This window comes from Lepidochelys kempii, chromosome 1, assembly GCF_965140265.1.
Source record: "Lepidochelys kempii isolate rLepKem1 chromosome 1, rLepKem1.hap2, whole genome shotgun sequence".
In the NCBI taxonomy this organism is placed as follows: Eukaryota; Metazoa; Chordata; order Testudines; family Cheloniidae; genus Lepidochelys; species Lepidochelys kempii.
Genome location: NC_133256.1, coordinates 327,870,993 through 327,895,726, shown reverse-complemented (window position 1 = coordinate 327,895,726; position 24,734 = coordinate 327,870,993). Strand labels below are relative to the sequence as shown.

General features: G+C 41.6%; 1 protein-coding gene across 10 annotated transcripts in view; it reads right to left on the bottom strand.

Annotated features, from left to right (window-relative positions):
* The window catches only part of PHTF2 (putative homeodomain transcription factor 2), a 187,678-nt gene that overhangs the window by 25,837 nt on the left and 137,107 nt on the right, over positions 1–24,734 (bottom strand). For 7 of the 10 annotated variants that reach the window (XM_073328594.1, XM_073328591.1, XM_073328595.1 and 4 more), the window contains 5 exons: positions 20,885–21,103; positions 11,777–11,905; positions 10,005–10,277; positions 7,303–7,434; positions 1,229–1,315 (listed from right to left, as the gene is read on the bottom strand). In XM_073328594.1, coding sequence (XP_073184695.1) covers positions 1,229–1,315; positions 7,303–7,434; positions 10,005–10,277; positions 11,777–11,905; positions 20,885–21,103 — 840 coding nt within the window. The other 3 variants (XR_012156838.1, XM_073328597.1, XM_073328596.1) reach the window with 3 other exon arrangements.

The following is a 24,734-nucleotide window of genomic DNA, read 5'->3' as shown; positions in this document are numbered from 1 at the left end:
AGACAAGGGGGGTGGAGAGCCCAAGAGCCACTCTCCTCTCCCCCACCTCATTTTTAAAATTAGACAGCAAGGGAAAGTGCTGTGGCCTAATCCATCTGTCCAGCAGACAGGTCCCACTATATGTTGTTCCATGTGCTGATAACTGGGCTCTCAACTGCCAGTTGCCGAAACCATGGCAGTACCTCTCTCTAGGTGCTGTGGACCATCTGAATCCAGGAAGAGGGACACATGTGTCCAGCAGGGAGAGTAAGGTAAGGAGCGGGAAAAGTGGAGGGTCGGGCTAGTGGAGCAGGGCTCCCTCGAATGACCTTTGCACCTCTGCCATGAAATTTACTACAAGTTTCCATTCCAAAATCATAGCCTTATTTACATTATATACCAGGAAAAGGCAGTGAAATTATTTTTGGTTAAAAAGGAAATGGAAAAATGATTGCTAGTCGATTCAAATGACAGAGCCTCTGGTGGTTATCTACAGACATCCAAGCAAGTATTTTCAGTAAATACCAGGCTATATAAACATAGGTTTGCTTATTCCACTAGAGGGCAGGCTAATACTAGCATACTAAACAATGCAATCTTTCCTGAAGAGTTCTGTGTAAGCTCTCTCACCAACACAAGCTGGACCAATAAAAGATATTACCACACATCTTGTCTCTCTAATATACTGGGACAAATATGGCTACAATACCACTGCATTTCCTATATCTCACAGAAATCAGGATGGCAATTTACAGCAACAGAATGAAAAGAATAGGAGACAGTATACAAACACTGGGAATGCAAATAATTAAGATGCTTTTAAAATATCTCACTGAATACTACTATATTATACCTTTAAAATCCCCAATTCATCCCTCCAGATTAATCTTATTACACAAAATGTTTGCAAAATCAGGTTTTTGACAGGTTGTGTTTTGAAATCACTAAGATCCAAAATTCATGGGGGACAGGAAAAAACTGGATGAAAAAAATTAACAGAGATATTTACTTTTAATTTATACTCTTGGTAGAATACATTTAGCAATACACTGGCGCTTAAAAAGTTAAACTTCTAAAATAGATACATTGAGTAATATACAATAGATATTAATCTTCTGAAAAGGCACTAACCATGATAGTTATTTTCACTGTATATCTTCCAGCCTGGAAGGCTTGCTTATAAAGTGAAACATTTTTAAAGAAGCATTCTAAAGTCTTGGCTGCCTTTGCATAAATGAGGTATCCTCACCTGAGCACAGCAGGTAAATACAACTGAAATTGTCAATAAGAAGGCAGATGAAACTATTACATCGACTGACCGCTGAGGACCTCGCCGCTGAAAATAAGGGAAACATATTGAGTGAAAATCTCTGTAGTAATTGACCAAGAAACTTTGTAGATCGAGTCAGGTTCACACCCCCAGCACAGGCTGATTATGGCTCACAGTGGCGTAACCTAGAACTTTAAATACAAAACGTTGTATTTTAATTTTACAGTGTAACTACACATTAATATTTCCTGAGACAATGCATCACCAATGAAGAAGAAAGGGGAAGCGGGTGGCTCAGGGAAACTATAATAGACTATGAATCACTAGTACACTGGTTTCCTCAGTGATCAAAAGTTGCTTCTACTTTAATAGTTTTCCCTAAGTGCCCTATAAATGGAAAAGATATTCTGCCTCAGGCCATAGCAAAGAACTAAACTTGGGTTGACAGCAGAGTTGAGATACAGACCACTGCTACCAACATGCCATCTACATGCATCAGTGCAACAATCTCTTTCAGTATAAGGATACTGCACTGGGATACCAAAAGATTATCCCACATAGCCATACTACATTTCTACATGTGAAAATTCTCATGAGGAAGGGATGGAAAAAAAGAAAGGTCTGGGACAGGATAATATGACTGGAAAGGCATGTTTTTATTGTTTTCAATAATCTCACTCCTGGTTACATATACAGCAAGATGATCCTGTAATACTGTTTTTGGTTTTTGTTTTCCTTTTAAGAATTGAGGGCCCTCTGCTGGATTGAAAAATATGTACGTTATGAACATACATTCATTTTTACTTCCCATCTTTCTTTTCCCTTTTCAAAATTTTACTTCTCTGTTGCATGAAGATGAGAAATGTAGGAGTTTTTGATGATGAGGCATTATATTTACTTATTTGGGACACACTTCGAACCCGAACAAACAAGACATATAATTTCTCCTGAATCCAGTGACTCCATTTTTTTTTCTGGATAATGATCAAAGTGAATATTGAGAACAGCTTGTCCTAGCACAAAGCAGGGTATATTAGTGCATGTGTGACAATTGTGGAAAAAACAAAAAAGGGGAAATGAAAATACCACATGCGAATGTCATTAAAAAATCTCAATGTCTTGAATCACAACAGAACATACAAGCTGCATCAAGGCAGTGTCTCTCTTTGCTTCATAACTCCCCACATTATATAACCCACAGTTTGCACAAGTTGGCACAGTTGGCTCAAAACAGGCTCTGGAACAGCAGAATTATACAAATCAAAAATGAAGTACTTTGGCAAAACTATCCAGGAAATCTTTACAACACAACGCATCTGCATTCTGGATGGCTTTTGGCAGCGTTTTCATAAAGCAATACATTCATCCACAAAAAATGCATGGGAGGAGAACTGACAAATTTTTGTTTTGGACTACAGTGTAGTCTACAGTTTATTAGTCGATTTAATATGTTACAGGGGCCAAATGAACTGCATATACAGTGAAACAAAATTTTGGCTCTTGATAGGTTGAACACAGTTATATTAAACAGTCTAAAGTTCTACTAAAAATAGTTCTGTACTTTTTTCTTTTAAATAATTTCTTTGGATGACTGTAATGCGCTCTGCTTAGGAAAATACCTTGTGACCATTTGAAGATAAAGTTTGTGCAGACTGTCTGATAACATCTTGTCTGATACACCAGTGGCTCTGGGCTTACAGGTAGAATCCAAGGTTTTTATTTTGACCTTTAAAGCACTCCTATATGGTTTTGGTCCAATGTTATTTTAGAGATTGTCTCTTTCATTATTCCATATTATCACAGTTGTGATCAGTAGATTTGCTTGAAATGGAGGTCCCTTGACAGAGATGAGAAGCAGCTACCAGAAAGGTACTCTCTGTGAGGGTCACTCAGCTATGGAATAATGCTTCCTTCTTTGGTCTTCCGGAGTCCAAACTGGTTAGCCTTCCAGACATGTCGCAAGACTCTCCTATTTTCAGGGATATGTGGGGAGGGAACAGGATGAAGTGAGGAGAATTTGTGAATTATGCTATAATAGTTACATGGTGGGAACAAAAGTATAATTATATAAGATGGTAGTGAATTTCCACCAGTGTTATTGGAATGAAACCCCTAGATACTGAACCCGGCCCTTGTTGCTGCCAACTCTGACGGGCAGAAGAGTTACAAACGGAAAAACTTTTAGCTTACAAGGAAAGGCTGTTGCTTTCTTCTTAATGATACTTACAGCTTTGTTTACAGCCCATCACCATATTTCACTGGCCAAAGCCATTAGGTGGCATGATGGGCTTAGCAATGTTTATACCCTATGCCTTCCCCCCTGCCTTATCCTGCTTCAATTGAAGTTAATGGCAGGAATGGGCCCAGAGCGTCCTTCATTGGCACAGTACCACATACTGCTGTTGGGGCCATGTGTAATGGAAAAAGAGGAAATGCTAGGCTCTTCAAGGCATGGATTGTCACTTCCTGTTTGTTTGCACAGCACCTGGCATGTGAGTGAGGCCTCTAAGCACTATTGCAACATAATTGATAAATAATAAGTGTTTCAGAAAAGGGGAGTGAAGATGGGAATTCTAAATAGATGGATGGTATCAGTGAGAAAACAAACCTGAACTGGAAAGATTAGCAAAGAGAACAGATAGGCTCTCAAGAGTGTGATGGTGGAGTGAGCAGTCAGGAGAATAAGGGGATTGAAGATGTATTAACAATTACACATATTGGGCCAAATTCATCACTGACTTACTTGTAATTCAAGGGCAGAATTTAACCCATCATGTAACATTAAATTGAAAAAAAATTAAGTAGTAAACTCTTCATATATGCTCTTCACATTTGTCTGATATACACTACAAATGTGCTGTAGCAAGCATGTTGTAGCAAATTTCTCTTTCTAAATCATGCTTTCTGAAATAAAATTACCAACTTGATGATTCAGACTTCATAGTGGAATTCTTAGATGCAGAAATCAAAAGGTAAATTGCTAAATTCAAGATAGTTCTGAATTTCCCAGAGCTAAAGAAAACACCCAAACTCAACTGATTGTTACATATAATGAAAGGAGAGCCTGAAGCAATGGACCGATGGTCCTAGTAGGTATGGATTTCTTTTTTTTTAATCGCAGTGTTGAAACACAAATACTGCAGTACTAAGTAAGCGACTACATAAAGTGAAACTGTTTTCCATTGTCGGAGAGGTGAGAAATAAAGAGCGTAAGTAGTAACAAGTGAGCTGTATTTCAAAACTATTATACAATATTAATTTAAATATTTTAATAATATTAGTAATATGGGTAAACAAACTTGTTTACAACATTTTTAAGTTGACAGTTCCCTTTAAGAAAGTGGTGTTGAAAGGGTTCAAAATGAAGTCATGTCCTGACCTTTCTGAAATGGAAACTTGGTGGAAGCAAAGGGGAACAGACCATTTCAGATCACAAAGGAAAGCAGAGGACCTCCTTGCCTCCCAGAAAAAAAAATGCATTTTTAACAATGGTATACTCTGGATAAAGTTAGCATTCAAAGATATAACTAAATTGAGAAGTCTAGACATTGTAGCTTTTTTATATTTAATCTTAGAAAGGAAGCTTATTTCATTAAAAAGTCCAAATAGAAAATTTATTACTTGACATTCTTTTTCTGAGACTAATCTCTTCCCCCGACAGTCACACTACACCTCACTTCCTGCAAAGGCTGGAGGCAGTTTAGTCTTTTCCATAAGGCTCTAGGGCTCAGCCAAACCCTGGAGAATCTCTGTGCTGGAAACTGAAGCTGCAGATAAAGACGGATGGAAGACACCAGATTCTATGATACCCTAGAAATCACTATCTGCATCTTAACAAATCTTATAAATATGAAGGAGGCATCACAGCAATAAATTCTGCTACTTCTGATGTAGCCACCTGGCTCAATCAACTTCAGGTGAAATTGTAGCTGCTGTTCTCCACCAGTCATATGAAGGAAGAAGAAGATCTCTGTTGTCTACAGAGGAAAGAAGTTCCACTGATCAGGGCACTAGCCTGGGATTCTGAAGTATTGGATTTGATTCCGTGCTGTCCCACAGACTTCTGTGTGTCTCTGGTCAAGTCATATAGTCTCTATGTCTCAGCTTTCCACCTATAAATGGGGATAATAATACTTCCCTATCTGAGACGTTTTCTAGGCATAAATACATTAAAGATTGCAAAACACTCAGATGCAGTAGTAATGGATATCTATTGTGGGTACTTGTATAGTAAGATTAGATAGACTAGATAGGAAAACTAGTTCTATGTTCACCTCAACTATTAGGTGGATTATTCTTGAAAGAGGATCAGGGAATGCTCTTTCAAGTTTACGATGAACCTATGTACTTGGCATATAGAAGGAGTCCTTTGGGGTCACTTCCTGCAAGATCTTCGAAAATTGTATTCTGGTAAATATGTCGCCTAAGAGCAGGTTTAAATGAGCCTGCAGAAACCTTAGCTGAACTGTTAGCAGAACCAACATCTTTATAAACATGCTGTGAATAAGTGGTTAGAGAACACTCCTGAGTCCAGAACTTCCATTTGGAAAGCAAACTGAAAATTATTTGCTAAGCAGCTCAGTTACTTAATTTAAGAACCTGGGATGATACCTTGAGTTTTTCTTTTGGAGGTGGACTGGACCTTGGACTTGGGTGGGGGACAGGGGGTGAAGTTTTGGGCTTTACGCTGAAGAATTGATGATCAGGAAGGATGATTCACTTTGTGGAGTCCTAAGAAGTGAAGAAAAGGACTGATCTGCCCTTATGGAGGAGTTTCTGGAAGACCCTTTATTGGTATGATGGGAAACAGAAACCTTAACAAGCCATTCCTTGGAAGAAGAAGGGTTTGCAAACTGGGAGTAATAATGGCAGTGCTGTCTTTTTATGACTCTTGAGAGAGTCTGCTTGTAGATGGAGCTCCTCCTTATCTTCTGATTGTTCCATCTGATTTTACTCCTGGGGGCATTCTGCGTCAAAACATTAAAAATTCTGCACTCGATATTTTAAAATTCTGCAAAACTCTGCAAATTGTATTTGTCAAAATAACATTATGTAATCATACCAGTTTCAATTATTTTGGTAATTTATTTCAAAATACCGGTCAGCAAGTATGTCTGTAACAAAACAGACACACAAAAATTCCCCCAGAAGTAGAGAGTTAAAGAAACCCCTATGACAACCCAGTTCCTGTTTCTCTGACCCTTCCCTCCCTTCTCCCAGAGTCCAGCAGGGGGCCAGACACCCACAACTCCTCCCCCACCCAGAGCCCACCAGCAGGGCCCCCCTCCAGCCAATACACCCACACCACCTCTTTCCCAAAGCCCAACCGCAGGCTCTCCCCACCCCCCAGCCCAGATACCTGCACCCGGTCCTCCCCCAGAGCACAGCTGCAGAGCCCCCCTTTGCCTGTACAACCATCCCACTCCCCCCCAGAGCCCAGAGATCCACAGGGAGAAACAGCTTAATGCTTGGTCCCAGGCTTGCACAGAGTTTCCTGCGTGCCACCCTCTCCCTTCCCTCAGGGCATGCTGGGAACTGCAGCTGCCAGGAACCTTCTAGTTCCCTCTCCCTCCTCCCAGCAGTGTCTTCTATGTGCAAGCTGGGGCTCTGCTGAGTCCAGTGGCCCCTAGTGGTGACTAGCAGCACTGCAACCCATTTCTGTGGGGGAAAGGAAATTCTGCATGTACAACATTAAATTCCGCAAAATTCTCTGTTGCGCAGTGGCAATATATCATATTCCTGGGGGAATTTTTCTGTCAGAAGGGAGTCTATGATAAGAAAGGAGACTAAACCACCACCACTGGAGTCAAAGAAGGGCACAAAGGGCTTGGTCAGGACCAGGATCCTGTTGGAAAAGTCTGAGCTAGCTTTGTTTATTGCAACAGGCGCAGCCCAAATGTCTTTGACTAGGAGAGAAGTGAGCATATTGAAAAGAAATTAGCAATTCACAAGAGGGCAGACCTCAGTGCAACAATATCATCAGCTTTCCAGCAATGGGACATGGATTTATATTAACTGTGTAAGAGTGTTAGGAAAAAATATAGTCATTCTACCTTCAGATAGGACCGGAGAGAGAGCCATATTTTTATATTTTGCACTTTCTTCAGCCGGAAGTGAGGAATCTCTGATTTTCTTGCCCTTCTAGCAGATGTTAAATGACCAAAGAGTTTGGCAAAAAGAAGCCTCTAAAAGAGATAAACAAAATTTTACAGTTAAGTGATTACAAATTCATTAAAAAAAATGCAGTGAAACAAAGCTGAGCGCAACATGGCTTATCAATTTACTTTCATATATTAAACATGCTACTTTAAAGAGCACAAATAGAGGTAGTGCTATACTAAAAAGAATACATCAATAAATTATATGAATCCATTAATGCTACAGAATAGGAAAATTTAACTGTGCTTGCCTGAAAATTTGCATTTTACACAGATCCATTACAAGTAGAGCTGTGCAAAAGTTTATTTGCAGAAAAATGCAGTATTGGGTCAACCAAAAGTATTCACTAATTCATGTCACGTTTATCAAATAGTTTCGACCATACACACACAGAACAAAACAAATAAAACCCAGAACACATGCTGAGTGAGATTCCAAAGAAGCAGGGGTTTCTTCCTTTGAGAGGACTACAGAGTATAATGCACCTCTCATTGATTTTTCCATCAGGAAGAATTTTAAACACAGTTCTCTAGCTTTTTGGATGCATTCTGAAAGACTTATAAAATCACATACTTTCTGGGCTTATGGCCTTTTCCCAGGGGGGAAGAGAGGCATTTATTGTGTCCTTCATTTATTGGAATGATGCACAACAGATAGATTTCAAAACCTGGAAATTTTGAGACAGCCATAGGGCTGATAGACTTGGCATTGGGACAGCTAAATAAAAACAACACAATTCCATCTCTCTCACATATACACAAACACAAAGCTATATATACACAGACATATATTTATTTTTGTCAATGGGCTAACAATATATATATGAAAATAAAGAAAAACTAAGTATAGTAACTACACTAGTTATATAGCCACACAGAGACTACAGTAGCTAAAAAGACACTGAAGTTGGTCTATCTCACTGTCACAAGCTGTAAGAAAAAAACTGAGTAGTGGTTCAGGGGCAGCTCCACCCTTTATGCCATTGGGGGTGTTTGGTGGGGGCGGAGAGCAGAACAGCATGCAGAGTTCATTTGCAGCTCTAATAGACACTGCTAGTTAAAAGATTTCCATTCCTGTGTATAAGGCACGTATGTACTAGGATCCACATGAGCAGATACTCGAAGAAGAATCTGCACATTTAAGCATGGCAACCCAGAGTGATAGCTGAGCCAAACAGCCTGGTAAGGAGTAGGTGACCTATAGCTAGTTTCTTAAGTGTGGTAGGAAATCTCCATCCCTGTATCTTCCTAGGGAAGATGGGGAGGGATAAGTAGTTATAGCTTACGTACAGCAGCCACAGACCTCCTAATTATAGTTTCACAGAACTCAGTATTCTGCCTAAAAGATTATCTGTCTTTTTAAAATATATTACTGTATTATTTAATCCCTTAACTCTGATATGGACAACTGGCCTTCCTTCCTTCAGGAAAAATTTCCCCCTCCCACCCTTCCCTTCCTCCCCTCTCCCCCCCCGCCCCAAGTCTTTGGTTTGGTCTTTTCTATCTTTATGTGCCAACCCCCGCTCTATGAAGAGGAACAGGGGAACCAGAGCGGAACAGGGGAACCAGAGCGGATTTCAATTATTTACATCCCCTTTGGGAATCTGTCCCTACGATCTTGCTTCAGAGAGAGGAACACAATTAAGCTAAGACACTCTTCCAAAAAGATTTTCAAGTGGTTAGCAATCTCGCTGCCGTCAAGCAGGCAGGGCTCATTGCCTTGTCTCCCCAGTACAGATCCCTTCTGGATCTCTCAGGTAAGGTACCGGGGGATTCAAGAATGGACTCCCCAGAGGCTCTAATCCTATCTAGTGTACGGAATCTATAAAAACCAGATGGTTCTACATTTCCCTGGATGGCCTCAGCCTAGGATGTCAGTAGGGATCTCCTGAGAGGCCTGTTATTGAGACGGCAGCAGGGAGATGAAGCTGGGCCCGACTATCCAGTGTTGGCAATGTCCATGCTATAGCCAATGCCCTCCATACACTGCCTGAGGGGAGGCAGAAGAGAAGACATCTGAGCTCCTCAGTCAGGAGTGTGGCTGCTGACATGGGCTCTAACGATTTAGACACTATTTTCCATCTGGAACACGGCCTATCTGGCATTACTCCTGTTGTGCAAATAAGGGAGGGGGAGCTGCTTGCCCCCTGGAGATGGCTATTCCAATCCTGCCCGACTCCTTTCCTGTAGGGCGTACAGGGGGACTGAGGGAAATTCAGCTCTGGGACATTGCTGAGAATTACTTGGAGAATTATTGAGCTAAAGTGTTAATCAGAAATTTGAAATAAAAAGGTGAAAGTTTTCCTCAGGAAAAACTCTGTAGCAGGGATATCTTAATGAGCCACTGGTTGTAAAGGAGGCTGATAAAACTAAAGGAAACTTCAAAGGGCAAGGTGTTCCCCTTCTGCTAGTGACTGACAAGTCTGGTTCTGCCCCCCAAGAGAAGCAGTCTGAAGTGTCCACTGTAATGGATCTATGGACCTTAGAAGAAACAGTTTAAATTGTTTATGCCCAACAAAACTCATCAAGCATAATACTTAGTTTTCTTTTTCTTCCACAAAGGAATGTAATAAAGAGAGGCTTGATAGTATACTTACCTGTTTGTATGTTCTCTCTGCTACACATAGCAGAAAAAAGAAAATCCATACAAGGGACACACGGACTACAAAACTTATTATAACCATAGAAAGAACCAGTATGTCTCCATTTGACCCAAATGCAATAATATAAAGTTCAGTAGCAGAATGTGTAGCTAGCTGTTCCAAATCCTTAGCTTGGGAAAGTCTAAATATAAATGGAGTTAAACCCAGGATTAAAGAGATTACGTTTCCAAAAATCTGGTATCCTATTCCTGGCATGTGGCTGTTCACCTAAAAATGGGAGAAATAAAGTTATCCATTAATTATAAGAATTAAGCTCATGCCTATTAGCATCAACAACTTAGTTATTACTTCAGTTTAGCAATGACAGTTCCAAAAAAAGCCATACAAGATGTAAAATATTTATTAAACACCTTCTAAATGTACTGTTATAGAAAAAGTATATACCTTAAATATACAAAATGACAATGAAACTGAGGTTGAGGATGGATAGGTAGCTATGAAAATAGTTAATCCACACTGAAAATAAAGTAAGTAAATAAATTTAACCTATACATTATTGTTTTTTATAAGGAACTAAAACAGACGATAGACTCAGGGGCAGCTGAGTAATTTTATTAAAAATAAAGACAACAGTGAAGCAACATATGCGCCAATCAACCTAATTGCTTTGCTTACATGTGTGTACCTTGTTCTCCTTCCTTGCATCTTTGTCTTTTTAGATTGTAAGTTCTTTGCAAGGACAATGTCTTCCTAAATGTTTGTACCCCACCTAGCACCACGAAACCCCACCTAGCACCACGAAACCCCAATCCTACCTGGGTCTGTTCGTGTTATCACAATATAAATAAATAATAGAGGGCTATATTGTCTATATGGATAAGGCACATGTGGTTCACCTAAGCATGTAACTGTACTGCCTTCTAATGGTTTGCACACAGAGAAAAACGCTCTCAATACTGCTAAAACAAATGAAGGGTCTCTTTAGCTAAAGTTGTGTATGTCTGGATTTGGTATTGAAGTCTATTCTATCTCTGATGGTGTCCATACTGGTTGTATTGCTACAGCATATGAAGGGGTAGTCAATAGGTGGACCGCAGGCCAAATCCAGACCATCAGATGCTTTTGAACGGACCTAAAATCTTTTTATTTACTTATTATCATTATAGTTATTAAAAAAATTATTCTGGAGTCTGGACCTTGACCAAGAAATGTGGACCTTGACAAAAAATAATTGACTACCCCTGACACATGGGGTCATATTGGTCTTCTCTTAAGAGGAGAATTTTATTTGGAAACATTTTGGTGCATGAGACATAGCATCCATTTTCTTAAAGATTTATTTCAATAAAGTAAGCAATATTTTTCCAACCTTAACCTCTAGTTTTCAGATATTTATATCTCTAATATATTTCTAATTTTTGATATTCACATAAAACCCAGAAATGAAATTGGTTGTTCCTAAGAGTTGGGGGACCAACATTCACAGAATGTTCAAGTGCCTGAAAACAAACCAAATAAAGACTAACAATTAAGCTCACCGTGTGGATATATAGTAATTCGAATCTAAAATGCATGGTTTTAAGATCTGAGATTTAATAACTCTTGTAACCACCGATGGGGACAAAATGAAATCAGAATGAGATCTCACAGAGCAAGACTTCTAAAGATATTTCCTGGAGATTATCAGAGAGAAAATCTGCCCAAAACATGATAAATTCTGAGTGCTAATTATAGTTTGCATGGAGTAAAAAGAAAAGAATACTCACTCTGTTCATTATCATGCCGCTGATTTCAAGTACTGACATATCAGCTTTCTTGCAATCATTACCCTCCCATACAATAGCGCTTACTTTTTCTAGTCCTGGATTGGAACTATGGAGCCAGGGCAAATGACTCTATAAAAAGCAAGGATATTCATTTGTATATAATAAGTATTGTATAGTTCACCAACAAAATTTACTTCAGTGTCAATACTTCTGCTGACAAAAGTAATTACATCAGATTCTGTCTTGAATATTGTTGTAAAGAGCTTTCATATGTACCAGATCATCATAGAATCATAAAAATGCGAGATTGGAAGGGACCTTGAGAATATCTAGTCCATCCACCTGCACTGAGGCAGGACTAAGTACATCTAGACTATCCCTGACAGGTATTTGCTAACCTGTTCTTAAAAACCTTCAATGACAGGAATTCTACAACTTTACTTGGAAGACTAGTCCAGTACTTCACTTTTCTTACAGTTAGAAAGCTTTTCCTAACACCTAATTCTCTCTTGCTGCAGATTAAGCCCATTATTTCTTGTTTTATCTTCAGTGGACATTGAGAACAACTGTTCACAATCCTCTTTATAACAGCCCATAACACATAAGAAGATTATCAGTACTCCCCCCCATCAGTCTTCTTTTCTTAAGACTCAACATGCCCAGTTTTTTGTTTGTTTGTTTTTTTATAACCTTTCCTCATAGGGTGCCAGTCAGTTTTCAGAATCTACTTTCCTACTCTTTCCTCAATCGCCTGCATCCCTTCTAGTTGGCATGGTCACGAGTAACCTCAGACCATTGGGTGTTCAGTATATCTGGGCTACACCCTGCAATTCCTCGAGCGCATCCTCAAAAGGAGTGCTTCTGGCCTCCCTGGTGTTTCGCAAGGCCAGGCTGAGTGGTCAGACGGGAGCTGGAGGGGCAATGATGACTGAACCCTCTGTCTTCAGAAACCCTACCAGGGAGGCAGGGGATAGCCGGAACTGCTTACTTGCTGTCTGCTGCATATGCAGACCGAGCGAGCAGAAGGTGGCTCAAGAATTGTTGTGTCCATGCAGCCTCGCATCTGTTTTCTCTGAAAAGAGCCCGTTTCCTTCGATGGGAAGGTTATGGATGGAGGACTGTGTTTCCTGGGACAACTTGAGGACTGAAGCCAGGAACTGTGCCTCATCACTATGTCCGAGGCAACGACCCTGGCCGTCGAATTGGCTGTGTCCCAGGCCCTCTAGAGAGAGCGCCTTGCCACCGCAGTACCCTCCTCCAGGAGGGTAGCAAATTCCTGGCCCAAGTCCTGAGGCAGGGAGTCTCTGAACTTCTTGAGGAAGTCCCACAAGTTAAAACCGTATCTCCCCAACAAAGCTTGGTGGTTCAACACTCTAAACTGAAGGCTGGCTGTTGAATAAGCTTTTCTCCCAAAAAAGGTCCACCCTCCAGGTGTCTTTGTTTTGGGGGCTGGAACTCACTTACCCGTGCCTCTCCTTTTCGTTGGCCGCAGATACGACAAATGACCCTGAGGGTGGTGGGTATACAAATATTTGAACCCCTTAGTGGGGATGAAATATTTCTTTTCTACCCCCTTGGAGGTGGGCAGGATAGAAGATGGAATGAGCCACAGGGCCTTCGCAATCTTTAGAACCCCTTCATATACCAGCAGTGCAACCCATGATAGGGCTGCCACCGTTAGAACATCAAAAAAGTTGTCTGAATGTTCCACCAGTTCCTCCACTTCTGAGCCCAAATTCAAAGCCACCCTTTTAAGCATGGCGTGGTGCTCTCTAGTCATCGGGAAAACTAGCATGTGAAGGCCCCGCTACTGCCTCATCTGGTGATGAGGATGATGATTGCACCACTGTGGAAGGGCCTGGAGAACTGTCCCCCATAGGGGAGGGCTCCCTTGGAGTGCACACCAACTCCTCTACCCCAGCATCAGAGTCTGTGCTGCGCACCAAACTTGATACCGTCGGTGGAGGGAGTTGCTTCTCCGAAGCCACAAGGGAGGACTGGTGCGAGAAAGGCATCAGCATCGCCGGCATGCCCCACACGTTTCAATAAGGCCATTGGACTGGCCACTGGCCTCTGCTGCCATGCTGGCACTGCAGGAGCCAAGACAGTCTCTGGTACCCACAGGGGTCGCTGCTGCCGTGGCAAGGGGCTAAAGTCCTCTTCCGGTGACCAAGGTGGAACTGTAGATGCCTGGGTCTGGCAGCTGATACTAGGAGCGGCAGAGCAGTGCCTCGAATAAGGTGATTGGCACCTCTCTGAGGACTGGTGCCAGGGACGTAGATATCGGTGCTGCAAAGGTAAGCGGTCCCATACCAGTGGAGAATGATGCACGGATGGAGACCTGCGCTGGGGCATCAGCTGGTGGGAGGACAATCGGTGCCTCACTGCGGGTGATCTGTGCTGTGCTGGTGGAGACCAAGACCGTGGTGCCAGCAACCTGGACTGTCTGACCAGAGACCTCGGTCATGGAGTCGGGGAGCGCTGCCTCTGCTCTGGGGACTGACAGCATTTGACTGCCCTCTGAGGTGGTCCCATGACTGATTTGCCCTTAGCGTGGGGAGCCTTAGGCACATCCAACATCGTACATGGCTCAGGCGTCACTGGAAAGGCTCTCTGGTCCCTAGCCACCAGAAGGGCCTCAGACGTCAAAGGCACTACCAGGTAACTGGGTCCCCTAATGCTCCCAAGAGTCGGATCCCTGGGGGGGAGGGAAAGAGGGGCTGGGGAGTCCAGATGGAGAGGCACTCCCTTGAGGCTCTGGAATGAGCAGGCAGCCTGAACTGGGTCCTTTGCCCAGCGCCCATTATCCTTTCTTGCTTGGTGCCAGGGAGCCTCGCTTTTTCAGGCACTTCTTGGGCACCAGCAAAGGGGAGCGGTGCCGGGCGGAGCCCAGTGCCAGCGGTGTCCTCCTCACCAACGCCAAGGTGCTTGGCGTGGAGTTAGAGGAGGAAGGCTCCAAGACTGGACAAAGCATGGGCTCCATGAGGAGGGCCCTCAGATAAATGTCCCACTCCTTTTGAGTCCTGAGACGAAAGTTTTTGCAAATTCAACACTTGTCCTTTGTGTGCAACTCTCCCAAGCACTTTAGGAATCTGCCATGGGGGTCGCTAACAGGCACAGGTCTATTGCAGTCTGAACAGGGCTTGAAACCTGGAGGCTGGGGCATGCCCTCTCCGGGGTAAAGTGCCTGCAAGGACTCTAACTTGCTAACTCTTACAACTTAACTCCTAATTACTAACTAACAGCTATATACAAAGAGAAGAGACAACAGGTACTAGAAAAAACACTATCCACTTCGGAGGCAAGGGGAAGGCGCTCCGACCTACGCGGCAAGAAGGAACTAAGTGGTTGTCGTGCCGGCAGTGCCTCATATACTGGTGCATGAGCACAGCACTCCAGATGGCCCCACAGCTGGCCCAATGGATACTGCTAAGGCAAAAAATTCTGACAATTGTGCATGAGGTCATGCACACATCTAGAATGGAATTGACATGAGCAAGCACTCAAAGAAGAATCTGTTCATCTCTCTCCATTGTGCAAACTGACTGTTTCCCATCTTTCAAGCAGTTACTGGTCCTCCCAGTAGAGAGGACCTTCCCTCTTTGCTTAAGAGCTTTTGGTGAAGGACCTTGTCAAAGGCTTTCTGAAAATCCAAGTATACTGTATCTACTGGATCACTTCTATCCGCATGCTTGTTGACTCCCTCAAAGAATTTTAATACAGTAAAAGCTTTGTTACCCGGCATGTTCAGGGAAATGGGGGGTGCCAGTAAATCAAAAATTGTGGTTAACTAAAAGGGAGGGAGTTTGGGTGTAGGAAAGGGCTCAGGGCTGGGGTGAGGGAGGAGGAGCGGGTTCTGGGAGGGAGTTTGGTTGCAGGAGGGGGCTCAGGGCAGAGGGTTGGGGCACAGGAGGATTTTTGGGGTGCCGGATTCAGGCGGTGTTTACCTTGGGCGGCTCCCTGCAAACAGTGACATGTCCCTGCTGCTCCTAGGTGGGCACCGGCTCCCACAGCTCCCATTGGTAACGTTCCCCAGTCAATGGGAGCTGCAGAGCATGGAACCCCTGTCACCATTCCTCTGCCTAGGAGTATTGACTGTGACCAGTGGGAGCTGCAGGGGCGGCGCCTGCAGGAAGAGGCAGTGCGCAGAACCACCTGGCCATGCCTCCAGATAGCAGCAGCATGTCACCGTTTGCGGGGAGCCGCCTGAGGTGAGTGCCGCCCAGATCCGGCACCCCAAAACCCCTCCTGCACCAACCCCTTACCCTGAACCCCTTCCCGCACCCCAACTCCCTCCTAGAGCCCCCTCCCAAAATGCCAGTTTATAGAGCTTTCCAATTGGTAAAGTGCCAGCTAACACAGCTTTTACTGTAAATTGGTGAGGCATGATTTCCCTTTACAAAAGCTGTGTTGACTCTTCCCCAACATATTGTGTTTATGTAGGTGTCCGATAATTCTATTCGGTACTATAGGTTTTACCAAGTTTGCCCAGTACTAAAGTTCAGCTCAACCAGGATCTCTGCTGAAGCCTTCTTTTTATTTATTTATTTTTTTAAATCAGTGTTACATTTTCTACCTTCCAGTCATCCGGTGCAGAGGCTGATTTCAGTGATAGGTTACATACTACAGTCAGTAGTTCTGCAATTTCATATTTGAGTTCCTTCAGAACTATTGGGTGGATATCATCTGGTCCTTAAGTGTCATCCGGCACTTAATTTGTCAATTTATTCTAAAAAATCTTCAACTGATACATCAATTTGGGACAATACTTCAGATTTTTCACCCAAAAAGAATAGCTCCAATGTGGATATCTCCCCCACATCCTCTGCAGTGAAGACCAATGCAAAGAATTTATTTAGCTTCTCTGCAACGGCCTTCTTCCCTGAAGGTTTCTTTAACACCTTTGTCATATAACGGCCCCACTGCCTAAATGGCAGGCTTCTGATGTACTTGCAAAAACTAACAGTAATTTTTTTATCTTTAGCAAGTTGCTTCTCCAATTCTTTTTGGGTCTGCATTACATTTTTACGAGTTACTTGCCAGAGTTTGTTCTCCTTCCTATTTTCCTCATTAGGATTTGAATTCCAAATTTTAAAGGAAGCCATTTTGCCTCTAATGGTCCCCATTACTCTGCTATTAAACCATGGTGGCATTCTTTTCATTCTACTGTCTTTTTTTATTTGGGATATACATTTAATCTGAGCCTTTATGATGATGTTTTTAAATAGTCTCTGTGCTGCTTGCAGGCCTTTTACCCTTGTGACTACTCTTTTTAATTTCCATAAGTGAAGTTAAATGTTATTGAAGTGGTGTTTTGTTGTTGTTTTTAATATTTTCCCTTCCTACAAGCATGTTAAATTTAATTACATTATGGTCCCTATTACTGAGCTGTTCAGCTATAGTTATTTCTTGGACTAAATAAAGAATTGCTTCTGCCTTTGTGAGTTCCAGGACTCGCTTCTACAGGAAGCGGTCATTTACGGTGTCTAGAAATTTTCTCTGCATCATGCCCTAAGATGACATTTACCCATGCAATATGTATATAGTTGAAATCACCCATTATGATTTCATTTTTTGGTTTTGTATGTTTGAAGGTTGAGATGTCATTAATATATTTATGCTATCTGGAGCTTTTTAGAAGTTTAAGGCTATGTCTATGTTATATCTACACTTGGAGTGATTTACTGGTGTAGGAATACTGGCAAATGCTCCTATTGGGAATGCAGCTATGCTTGCAAAACAGTCTATATTTGGGGCTTTTGTTGGCACAGCTATGCTTTACCTCTGAAAATGCCTTACCCCAAAATACAGCTTGGGAAGGCTACAGAGTAACAAAATGTCTGGAAGTGCTGGTGATCTTGGAGAACCTGGTTCTTTCAGAACAACGCCCGCAAAGACACTGACATTGGTGTACTTTAAGGCCCTATCTATACTGGCAGTGGTATGTAAGGTGTGTTAAGGTACATGCTGTAGTAAAGCAGGCTGTGTCCACACTGCAGCATGTAGCTACACACAGCCATGAAAAGCTGTGGCAGGGAGGAGGCAGAGGGAAGTTGCCAGAGACTTTCCCTGTTGCTACCCACTGTGACAGGAAAAAACTCTGGCAGCTCTCTGCAGCGGGGAAAAGCTCCAGCAGCAGGATGAGAGACAATGGACCATGGAAAGGCTCTAGCAGCAGGATGTTAGACTGCTAAAAATATCAGTGTAGACAAGGGAAGCACTGTTTGGGTGTGTAAAGAGCTGTGTAGGATATATACTCTGAAGTTGTGGTGTGCCTTTACACATGTAAGTACTGCCTCATTGTCTTCACTGCTATATACACACACCTGTGCTAGGGGTGTGTGCTGCATATGTACGTTACACACCATCATAAGCGTAGACATAGCCTAAACCAGGTATCTCAAACTCAAATCACCACGAGGGCCACCTGAGGACTAGTACATTGGCTCGAGGGCCGCATCACTGAAAACTTTTCATACAACGATACAAAAGTATAGTCAAAAATGAAAAAAAGGAAGAGTAATATAGTATGCTATTAAAAGTCAATGTATTAACTTTTTAAAAACTGTAATGTGAAGAGGAGTTTTAGCAAAATATAAACACCTGTAACTATTCCTTATGTGGTCAGTAACACTGATGACGATCTACACTAACAGTCTATCAACATAGCTGTAATGGCATGAACTTTTTAAAGTAACTATTCATGCAAAATATGTTGCCACTTTTAACAAACATTCTTCCCAACTACTCACAAACAATCAATCATACATGCTGAACTTCATACCTCAGGCTGCTCATCTAGTCCATGTGGCCCTGCCCCACTTCTTACCATCCCTTCCCTGCCCCCATTCCAACCCCTTCCCCAAAGTCCCCACCCCAACTCCGCCCCTCCCTGCCCCTATTCCAACCCCTTCTACAAATCCCCGCCCCAGCCCCTCCTCTTTTCCGCCTCCTTCCCCAAGCGCACCACATCCCTGCTACTCTCCCCCTTCCTGGAAATGGAAAGTCCTAAGCGGCGCCAAACAGGTGTTTGGTGGCGGGAAGCACTGGGAGGCAGGCAGAGGAGCGGAGACGCGGTGCGCTCAGGGAGGGAAAGAAGGGGGGTGGAGGGAACGGAGCTTGGCTGCCAATGGAGTCAGCGCCTATGGAGGGCTGCAGGAAATAACTTCACGGGCCGCCGCGTGTTTGAGACCCCTAGCCTAAACCAAGGAACAGCTGGGCTGGCAAAGACTGGTAACAATAAGACCAAGTTGAAGCTGAGGAATGACCCCGAATGTGAATATGAAGAGCCAGGGGTTCTCACAAGAAATTTTGGTGGCCTCAGAGTGTGGCCACCAACTCTTGCTGGTGGCCGCTCTGACAATTTTTCCTAAAATACTTTATTAACTTTAGAACAATAAATATGCACATATACATGTCTAAATCATAATTTACGTAGGTTTTTATTGCACTCAATAATAAAAATAATGTACAGTTGTCTCTATTCTTTAGTGGACCAAAACACAATATAAACAAATAATTTGCTTTGCATGGTCTTGTCTTTTTCTTGTTTCTTTTGCCCCCCCGCACCTCCCTTTTTTTTAAAAAAAAGACTGGCTAGCTCATAAGTCTGTTTCTATGAAAAGTGTATGTTTGTTAACACTGCTTTGCCTCCCCAATGACAACACAGGAGCCTGTGGCTGCACAAAAAGCTCCTGGTGGCTGCATGCGGCCACAGTGGTTGCATTTGAGAAACACTGGCCTATAAAAACACTTGAACAATGGCGTAATACTCCCTCTAATTGAAGAAATTTAAAAAGAATACTGAAAGAGTATAGCTTACTAGTTTGCCTTGTAATAAAATTACAGCTAATTTTTTTAACTGTTTAAAGCTAGATCTTTTCACAGAATGGCTTTCCTACTATTCATTTGGATTACTACTCACTCACTGGTCAAATCTTCAGTGTTACTAAACAGAAAGTGAACTACATTACTAAAATGACCTTTAAATCTGGTTAGTTGCAGGGACAGAGTGGAGTGAAATTTAAAAAAAAAGATAAAGGATTTTCTTTTCATGGAGTAAAAACCACTGGGAGCACTCTTTTTTTTAAATGCACAAATGAACATTTTCTGTGCAAAAACAAACATCTGCAGAAAAGTAAAGATAGCACATCTGGTATAATACCATTCTATTGTAAGTTTCCTTATTTTATTCTTGATCTGAAATTTAAGCAAAGTGTAACTATAAATAGAACAAAAGATAGTAAATAGTAAAACTAAAAGCTAAACTGCAATCTCCATTTTTGTTAAAATGCAAATTGCAAAATTTTGTTAAAATGCAAAATTTGTTAATATGCAAATTAAAATATTCAGTTTATATTGGAAAGTTATTTTTTCATTTTTTTTTTAAGTTCTAACAACACAGCTACTGTATTTGTTTAAAAATAACTGTTTAGGAAGTATACGCAAATCATAAGAACCAAAATTACAATATTAATCATTAGAAAACAGAATATATATTTTAGAGAAACTGATGAATTTTAAACACTTAATGCCCATATTCTCTAAATATGCATGTGAATGTATACAAATATTCATTTACAGTCCCATAAACTATGTAAACTAAGAATGTCTCTAAAAAAGTCCTGTTTGATCTGTGTCTAATTCAAAGATTAGTTTCCTAAATCTGCACTGCAGTAATGAAGTATAATAGCTCTGCTCATCATGTGATTCATGAATTGTATGACTGTCTTACACTCATCCATTAATAGATATTGCCCTTAAAACAAAAAATTAACCTAAAATAAAATATGTTAAAGTTATGCTGAGTTAGAAGCAAGTTAAAAGCTGTGGTGCCTTATAGGAGTTGTACTTTTGGTGCTTCATGACCCCCATATTCCCTCTATGGACTAGGCTCCCTAGCTGGACTACATCTCCCATGGTAAAATTTTCCATGTTTTAAAGGATTTAAATCAGAACTTTGCTACTAATTCAGCATTTAATTTCTGTTATTTTCATTTAAAGTAAGTTTCTCTCCCCAGTTCTAACTCCTGAACCCTTCATAAAGCTGTTAGGACTGCAGGTTGCAAGTACTCCATTAGATAATAAAAATAATTACAGGACACCAACCTGATGAAATGGGTCATCTCTATATTCTTTTTTCACACAAGGATTAACTTGAGGGTTTTCTACATCTGTCTCACTGGTACAGGAAGACCGGCACTCTGCACAGTGCAACAGATCTTCCCATAGCACATCTTCTGTTTCCGATTCAGGCCTTGTGCTCTCAGAATCCTGTCTGGAACTTGAACAGCGTGAACTGCAACTAGTACCTGATTTAGGGGTATCCTGCAATTAAGATATACACTGGCATTAATTCAGTTTACATACTCTACCCTGTTTATTTAAAATGCCAATTACTAAAGTCAACTATAATAAATCCACTCATTTTAATTTTCCAGTTTCACTGGAAATATAACAACAAACAGTACAGGTTTCAGAGCAGCAGCCATGTTAGTCTGTATCCATAAAAAGAACAGGACTAACAAATTTATTTGAGCATAAGCTTTCGTGAGCTACAGCCCACTTCATCGGATGCATAGAATGGAACATATAGTAAGAAGATTATATATATATATACACACACACACAAAGAACATGAAAAGGTGGAGTAAGAGGCTAATTAATTAAGATGAGCTATTATCAACAGGAGAAAAAAAAGTTTTGTAGTGATAATCAAGATGGCCCATTTAGACAGTTGACAAGAAGGTGTGAGGATACTTAACGTAGGGAAATAGATTCAATATGTGTAATGACCCAGCCACTCCCAGTCTCTATTCAAACCCAGGTTAATGGTATCTAGTTTGCATATTAATTCAAGCTCAGCAGTTTCTTGTTTGAGTCTGGTTTTGAAGCTTTTCTGTTGCAAAATTGCCACCTTTAGATCTGTTACTAAGTGGCCCAAGAGGCTGAAGTGCTCTCCTACCGGTTTTTGAATGTTATGATTCTTGATGCCAGATTTGTATCCATTTATTCTTTTGTGTAGAGACTGTCCGGTTTGGCCAATGTACGTGGCAGAGGGGCATTGCTTGCACATGATGGCATATATCACATTGGTAGATGTGCAGGTGAACGAGCCTGATGGCATGGCTAATGTGATTAGGTTCTATGATGGTATCACTTGAATAAATATGTGGACCGAGTTGGCATCGGGCTTTGTTGCAAGGATAGGTTCCTGGGTAAGTGTTTTTGTTGTGTGGTGTGTGGTTGCTGGAGAGTATTTGCTTCAGGTTGGGGGGCTGTCTGTAAGCGAGGACTGGTCTATCTCCCAAGATCTGTGAGAGTGAGGGATCGTTTTTCAGGACAGGTTGTAGAGCTTTGATGATGCGCTGGAGAGGTTTTAGTTGGGGGCTGAAGGTGACCGTTAGTGGCGTTGTGTTATTTTCTTTTTTGGGCCTGTCCTGTAGTAGGTGACTTCTGGGTACTCTTCTGGCTCTGTCAATCTGTTTTTTCACTTCAGCAGGTGGATATTGTAGTTTTAAGAATGCTTGATAGAGATCTTGTAGGTGTTTGTCTCTGTCTGAGGGATTGGACCAAATGAGGTTGTATCTTAGAGCTTGGCTGTAGACAAGGGACTGTCTGGTATGTCCTGGATGGAAGCTGTAGGTAAGTATAGTGGTCCGTAGGTTTCCAGTATAGGGTCGTGTTTATGTGACCATCGCTTATTAGCACAGTAGCGTCCAGGAAATGGACCGGTTGTGTGGACTGGTCTAGGCTGAGGTTGATGGTGGGATGGAAATTGTTGAAATCATGGTGCAATTCATAGATATTAAGGTCAGAAGGGACCATTATGATCATCTAGTCCAGCCTCAAGGGCTTCTTTTCCATGCGTCCAGATGATGAAGATGTCATCAATGTAGCGCAAGTAGAGTAGGAGTGTTAGGGGACGAGAGCTAAGGAAGCGTTGTTCTAAGTCAGCCATAAACAGTACAAGTATTATTAAGAACTGAAGTTACTCAGTTCCAATTTCACTGTTGCCTTTGTAGGCTACATTACACACTACAGTTTAAATATTCCAGTCTACCTCTTCCACATAAGTATTCTAAATGTGAAAGAGAAAATATTTTGAGTTAATCACTTGAGTTAACTGTGATTAGTTGACAGCTATAATTCCAGCTGATTCTTTCAAATGTCCTTTACCACCACAGGCTGGATTTATAGGAGCAGTGGTTCTTCAAGTAGATGCAGCCATGTATTCCACTAACTGGAAATTGAGGCTTGAGTTATGTACATAAAATTAACATAGAAATATGACTGAGAATCAAGAAACATTCATTCATACCAATATTTTAACAGAAAAAAGAAAAAATTTAGATGGACTTTTTTTTTGTCAGCATTTGCTGATTCATCGAAATCAAAACATTTCAGGGTACCATGTCAATTTTGATGAAATTTCCCCTGAAACCAGGGGTTGTAGATGAAGGCCGCACATTGAGTGGATGTTTTCAGAGAACTATCCACAATGACTCCAAGATCTCCTTCTTGAGTGGTAACAGCTAATTTAGATCCCATCATTTGATACATAATTGGGATTATGTTTTCCAATGCAGATTACTTTGCATTTATCAATATTGAATTTCATCTGCTATTTTGTTCCCCAGTCCCTATTCTTGAGAGATCCTTTTGTAGCTCTTTGCAGTCTGCCTGGGACTTAACTATCTCAAATAGTTTTGTATCATCTGTGCGTTTTGTCACTGCACTGTTTACCCCTTTTTCCGGATCATTTATGAATATGTTGAATATGACTGGTCCCAGTACAGACCCCTGGGGGACACCACTATTCACCTCTCTCCAGTCTGAAAACTGACCATTTATTCCTATCCTTTGTTTCCTATCTTTTAACAAAGTTATCAATCCATGAGAAGATCTTCCCTCTTATCCCATGACAGCTTACTTTGCTTAAGAGCCTTTGGTAAGGGACCTTGTCAAATCTTTCTGAAAATCTAAGTACACTATATCCATTGGATCCCCCTTGTCCACATGCTTGTTGACCCCTCAAAGAATTCTATTAGAATGGTGAGGCATGATTTCCCTTTACAAAAAACATGTTGACTATTCCCCAACAAATTATGTTCATCTACATGTCAGATAATTTTGTTCTTTACTATAGTTTCAGCCTGACTTCAGTACCGGGCAAATGGGCCTGTAATTCCCAGGATCACCTCTGGAGCCCTTTTTAAAAATTGGCATCACATTAGCTATCCTCCAGTCATTTGGTACAGAAATTGATTTAAATGATAGGTTACAGACTACAGTTAGTAGTTCTGGCAATTTCACATCTGAGTTCCTTCAGAGCTCTTGGGTCAATACCATCTGGTCCTGGTGACTTATTACTGTTTAGTGAATCAATTTGTTCCAAAACCTCCTCAATGACACCTCAATCTGGGACAGTTCCTCAGATTTGTCACCTAAAGAAATGAAACTTGCTACCATGGTATTGAAGAAGACTGATCTTCTCTGAATTGGAGAACGAAATGTTAATAATGCTGCCAGATGCACTTTCAATAAACTGAACACAAGCCCCAATGACTGAAGGTGCAGCAGGTAGTCCAAAATGTCCTGGATAGAAGCCAGTGTTGGTTGGATTCCACAGGCTAATGACCACACTGAAAATCACTTCCATTTCACTGAACAGGCCATCCTGGTGGATGGTTTTCCACTGTTAAGGAGGACTTGTTGAACAGTCAAACACTGCTCTCCTTCCTCATTTACTTACAGTAGAACCCCATTTATCTGAGCCTCTGTTATCCGGCTCTCCGTGTTAACTGAACTATAAATAGCTATATTTAATTGAGGCCAACAGCAGCAGAGCTTGGGTGGTCTGCTCTGGGTGGCTAGTAGTTTGGTTAACACAGAGAGCCAGATAATGGAGAGCTGGATAAACGGGATTCTACTGTATATCAATAAAACACTGTGTTCA